The sequence below is a fragment of the Lampris incognitus genome, chromosome 2 (assembly GCF_029633865.1).
Source record: "Lampris incognitus isolate fLamInc1 chromosome 2, fLamInc1.hap2, whole genome shotgun sequence".
Taxonomy (NCBI): domain Eukaryota; kingdom Metazoa; phylum Chordata; class Actinopteri; order Lampriformes; family Lampridae; genus Lampris; species Lampris incognitus.
The window spans coordinates 31830628-31836627 of record NC_079212.1 but is presented as its reverse complement, the minus strand read 5'-3'; the positions used below and the strand labels follow the sequence as shown (position 1 = coordinate 31836627).

The following is a 6000-nucleotide window of genomic DNA, read 5'->3' as shown; positions in this document are numbered from 1 at the left end:
ATAGCCGAGTGTGAAATCTTGCACCAAGAAATGCAGGGAGATGTTACAGAAGTTAGATCTGGAACTAGTTGTAAGTGCAGAGTGATAGGGAAGTTTGTTGATTTATCATCTGTGAAACCTCGCAGAATGAGCAGGTGTTCAAGCCGTGATGAAGCATGGTGTTGCATATAGTTCTGCTGAAATGAGAAAACTATCTATCTGTCTGTCTGTCTGTCTGTCTATCGATCTATCTATCTACTCATGTTTTAATTTCAATTTATCTATATTTATACCTGCATTTATATTTATACATTTATATTTAGATATATGTAAATTTAACGGCGTTGATAACAAACTTAATTCAGGGAATAATTTTTGGAGGAATCCAAAACATCTTTTGGAAGCCAATTATACACAAATCTGTAACATTTTGTTAACTCTCATATCCCTTTACACACACACACACACACACACACACACACACACACACACACACACACACACACACACACACACACACACACACACACACACACACACACACACACACACACACACACACACAGTCTTGGACATTGAGCACTGTGATCTGGAGATCAGCAGCAACAACAGGAGCCACCATACAGAGCTGAATGGAGCGACGCGTTTGATTGTGAGAAGGGGACAGCCCTTCAGCATCACTCTGCATCTCAAGCCCGGGAGCCATCAGTTTACTCCAGGGGAAACAAGCTTCACACTCATAGTCGAAACAGGTACTATACTGTTGTCCTTGTATATGTGTGCGCGCGCATGCAATTGAGATCATCAGTAAGTGAATCACATGTATGTGCATACTTGTGTATGTCTACATTTATATATTCACCCACTGATATGTCTTTGTCTTTGTGTACCTTTCTCTTTGTCCAGGTCCATTACCCAGGAAAGAGTCAGACACCAAGGTGTCCTTTAGTTTGAGTGACTCCATAGTAAAAACAGAATGGGGTGCATCTGCCAAAAATGGTCCCTCTGAAAACACAGTGTCTGTGTCTATAAGTTCCTCCCCCAATGCCCCTATAGGGCTCTATACTCTCACTCTGGACCAGGAGAGGCAGAAGATCAGCTTGGGGGAGTTCATTCTTCTGTTTAACGCTTGGTGCCCTAGTGAGTAAAAATGTAGGGTTTTGGTTTTAGATTTCTATATTTATTTACTTTTGATGGTTTGCAACATTTTTCTTCTATCCATCCATCCATTATCCAAACTGCTTATCCTGCTGTCAGGGTCGCGGGGGTGCTGGAGCCTATCCCAGCAGTCATTGGGCGGCAGGCAGGGAGACACCCTGGACAGGCTATTCTGACGATATTTTAGTATTTATTTTTTACCCAATTTTTCATTTCCCTTATGCTTGTTGCATTGTTGTGTAATTAAACTATGAAGCCTGCCTTAACGCAATGGAACAATGAAACAACACCAAACTAAATCAAACACAAGCACCAGGTCACAATTTTGTTTTGACATTTGGAATTATAATTATAATCATAACTAGAATTAAACATATTTATTGTCTACTCTTGGAAATTCGGCTTTGGCTTCACAGATCTTCATACACTTATAAACACGTTTCTCGTTGCTGGGGGAACCCTTTATTTCTTTCCTGAAGGGAGTTTTTCAAATTCATTAAACAGAGCATGTGAGGGCTCCTGAACTATTAATGTTGCTTTCCTCCTGGTTTGTGTGGTGTACCACACTACCAACTGTCTCTAAGGGCTCTGTATAATCACCATTACATTCATTTTGGTGATATAGTGTGATGGCTATGGGAGAATGGCCCATTCAGACAAGTTTCCTAGAAGCCTCGTATTCACTATGCATTTTGTAAGCACGGAACTTTCCAGAAATTATAGGAATGCTTTACAGCACACAGATAAATATGGAAATGTTAATTTACCTGTGACCCCCCCACACACACACACACACTTTCAAAATCTTTTTATTATTATTTATTATCACCTTTTTATTATCACCGGCCCACAGGTGATGTTGTTTACATGAGGAGTGAGGCGAAGAGGCGGGAGTACGTTTCAGCTCAACATGGACTTATCTACAAGGGCACGCCAAAACGAATCAAAGAGACACCCTGGAACTTTGGCCAGGTACATGAAATCCCATTAGCACATCTAGTTTTAACAATCTACATGCAATAGAAATAAATATTCTGTTCCATTTAGGTTTGGATGTTTGCTGAATACAAAACTACTGACTGGAACTCCTGCTGTAATCAGACTTTGACTTTGCAGGTTGACGTAATAGGGGAAAAAATTATGTGAATCTGCTTTCGCACAAAATGCCAAGGCTCTCTCATCACATCTCCCTCCCTCTGCTCTGTCTGTCTGTCTGTCCTCAGTTTGAGCCAGGCATGCTGGACATCTGTCTGAAGATTTTGGATGATAATCCCAAATTTGTGTCTGACGCTAACCAGGACTGTATGAACAGGAGTGACCCTGTCTATGTGACCAGGGTGTTGAGCGCCATGGTAGGTCTGTGTCCGGTCTGTAACGGGTGAATGAAAGAGGAAAAAGGTCAGAGGGAGGAGTCCTGATTCCCAGTAACCTTTGAGTGACATCTTATAGCCCCATGAAAATCCCCTTTGGCTGTGCCAACGAAACACAACCTGGTTTCCCAGAAACTGCTGATTCTTTTCGTTCAGGTTCTGTGGCATGAAATGGCCACCCCTTTTCATTCTGAATGTTTTATGGTAACTCCTCTTCTTCTCATGCTTCAAGTTGTTTTTTTAACTTCGCCTGACAGCTTATGTGATAAAACAAGGAAAGTGGCCTCTGAAGAAAAAAGTTTTGGTTTTTCAAAACCACATATTCTGATTACAAGCGGATGGCAAAGACCATCTTAAAAGAAATGCTGTCTGGATGGGGATCCTACCGAGTATCATAGTCACCATGTCATAGTAAAAGAGATTTCTATTGTGTTTACTGATAATCTTCTTAAAGTTTCTACCCTTGATCGTTAAACTCAGAGGCAGTAATTGTTTATAACAGTACATTTGCACATACAATTTGATGTCCTTATCATGTTAGCCATGCAAGGTAGTCATTACAGCTGATATTACCGTGGCGTTACTTGGTATTATGTAAACCTTGATAGTATGTAATAAAGCCTTGTACCGACATAAAAAGGTAGATACATTTTCATCAAAGAAGGTTGAATCAGTTCATCTGGATACAACGTTTATTGACAGATCCAGATGAACTGATTCAACCTTCTTTGATTTTCTTACCTGGGTTATTGTGCATGAATCATGACATAGATAAACTTTGTTTCTCAAATACAAAACTGGGTAAACTGGGTGCAAATAGGTTTACCCCCCACACCATAGTCTCAGCCCTGATTCCGCATGTTTACCAATTCATGGCAAATTCATATTTCAGTGTTATTCCAGGCGAACCTTAGTAATAATGCTCCAGTCATCACATGGTGACTTACTGCTTCAGTAAGAGGATGACTTGACTTTGGACTGAGTGCAATACAAGCCAATACAAGCCAATAATGGCGATTCGGTGCACAGACCTGGTGGGACTAAGTTTTTTTTTTCCTGATTGCGCCACCACGCTTCGATGGTGATGGCAAGAATTGCATGCATGCCGGTCGGTATCTTTATTAAAAGTGAATTAGTGTTTCTCATGTATGAATCATGCATCAATAATAGCCTAATTTTACGCATGATCCATGATGATGACGACACAGAAAAATAGAAATGCATAGCATAGTCAATATTTTAGAGACCCCCCAAAATTTCACAAATCATGTTTTCAGAGGAGCTCATGTCTTATTAAGGGGAGCCAAGCTCCCCCTGGCTCCCCCGTAGTTCACACCCTGATTGTCAGTGAGCAATACAAAACATCCGTACCAAGCCATGCTGGTGACACAGTTAGGAGTGTCCTGCCTTCACATTACAACATACATGTACTTCTGTGCTCAGAGAAAGTGACGCAGTTACGTCCGCCGCCAAGAGTCTTAAATGTGTCCCCGCTGACCTCGGATCAGATCCCGGCAGGAACCTTCCCTCCAGTGTCTTTTCTACTCTCTCTCTCTTTCTCTGTTTCCTAATTTCACAATGAATTAAAAAAAATGTAAAAAGGTGAGTGGACTGCCCACTTTCCTATTACAAAAGAAATCGCCATCAATCGCCTTCTCTTACTTACTTCCCCCTTTTGTCTCTCGCTGTGTTTTGCAGATCAACAGTAATGATGACAGCGGCGTGCTGGTGGGAAATTGGGGGGACTTTTCTGATGGGACACACCCGGTAGAATGGATAGGCAGTGGGGACATACTGCGCAAGTGGTCACAACATGGGCCCGTCCGTTATGGCCAGTGCTGGGTCTTTGCTGCAGTTGAATGCACAGGTTGGTGTACAGTCTGTCTGTTAGCAGGCTATGTGACGACGGTCACTGTTAACTTTTTTGTTGCTAATTTGTTTATTTCTTCATTCATTCTAGTCATTCATTCATTCAATCAATCAATCGTTTATTGATTCTGTTCAACTATTCATTGTCTATCCATATATCCATCCATCCATATATCATCATCCTCATCATCATCGGCGGTCACTTGAAGCGAGTGTGACTGTCTTCTCCATTGGGTTATTTACTTGTGGGTCTTCAGATGGCTGTAGAGGCCGATATGTGATCCACATGCTTTGGTGCATTGTGGACAAGGGAAAGTGATGGTGGTTGGTGGTGGTGGTTGAGCCTTTTTCTTTCTCTCTCTTTGTGGTGTTGTCACTTTTTCTCTGCAGCACAGTGGAGTTCCATTTCCTGACGTGCAGCTCCTTCCTGCACGGATTCACCTGACAGTGAGGAGTTTCAAAGCCTTTTCTGTCCACCAGCAGTTCTTAAGCTCCCTCATCCATCTCTGGATGTCCACCTTGGCTCTGGAGTGAGCCACTCTTTCAGCCTTGCAGGTTACATCATTTTGCCAGGCATGAAAGGCTTTGCTTTACTGGCGATGAGCTGTTGTATCTCTGTGTCATTCTCATCAAACCAGTCCTGGTGTTTTCTGGACTTGTACCCAAAGGTGATTTTGCAGGTGTTGAGGATGGTGAATTTGAGCAAGCTCCAGTGCTTTTCAATGTCATTGTGGCAGGAATGAGGAAAAACACAGGAGACCAAGGCGAGTTTGATGTTTATTCCTCAACTCCAAAAACCAACTGCAGCAGGAACAACCCTGCACCGGCGAGTCCGGGAACGTAAACCACGCCCCCAGCTCACAGTCCTGCTGGGTGAGAGGCATAGCCCCTAGTGTCTGCCACATCATCAGGATATTCCTGTTGGAAGGTTTCCCCAATAGAGGCCTGAAGTTTCTGCTGGGTGGCAGTTTCATTCAGGCTTTAAAATTCAGTCTTGGCCACATCTGCATCTTTTGAACCCTCCTCTTTCTCTTGAGTCTGATGGACATGGTGGAGCGGAAGAGGCAATGATATGTCCAGCAGTCATCTGCATCAATCATGGGAGTCAATGTTGCGAATTTCTTGATTTCTTGTTCACTACAGGAAGTTCAGACAAGTGGCTGATGATCTGGTTCTTGAAGGCAAATCCAACACCATGGATCCTGGGTTCTTCAGCAGCTTTTCCTTTTCAGAAGAAAGTGTAGCCACCCTTCTCCTCCAGTTTTCCTTCATCTGTCCATCAGGTTTCAGAAAGGGCAGCTATGTCAATCTGGAATCTCTTCAGTTCTCAAGCAATGATCGCAGTTCTCTCCGGTCTATCCATCAATCACACTATCCATCAGTGTGCGCACATTCCAGGCTCCAAAGTTCATGTTTCTATGTTTCTAACCACATGTGGTGATCCCTCTGGACACAGTAATCCAGTCAGGAGGTTTGAGGCAGGCTACTTTTAGGGCACATTTTCTAGCCCCTTCCCCAGGTGGGATGAGCAAAGTGGATCCTAAAGAGGACTGCTCAGTCATGGGTGCAACTACCGAAGGGCTCTTTTTACCTCGTTCCGAAAGCACAGCAACTGAATCTAGCA

At 42.9% G+C, this 6000-nt stretch overlaps 1 protein-coding gene across 1 annotated transcript in view; it reads left to right on the top strand.

Moving 5' to 3' along the window:
• Nucleotides 1–541: 541 nt before the first annotated feature.
• Nucleotides 542–6000, top strand: part of tgm2a (transglutaminase 2, C polypeptide A) — a gene marked incomplete at its 5' end in the record, with an annotated part of 28823 nt that continues 23364 nt past the window's right edge. Inside the window, 5 exons of the mRNA XM_056299354.1 lie at nt 542–731; nt 886–1126; nt 1935–2109; nt 2361–2489; nt 4206–4374. Of these exons, the coding sequence (XP_056155329.1) occupies nt 542–731; nt 886–1126; nt 1935–2109; nt 2361–2489; nt 4206–4374 (904 nt within the window). The remainder of the gene's footprint in view (nt 732–885; nt 1127–1934; nt 2110–2360; nt 2490–4205; nt 4375–6000) is intronic.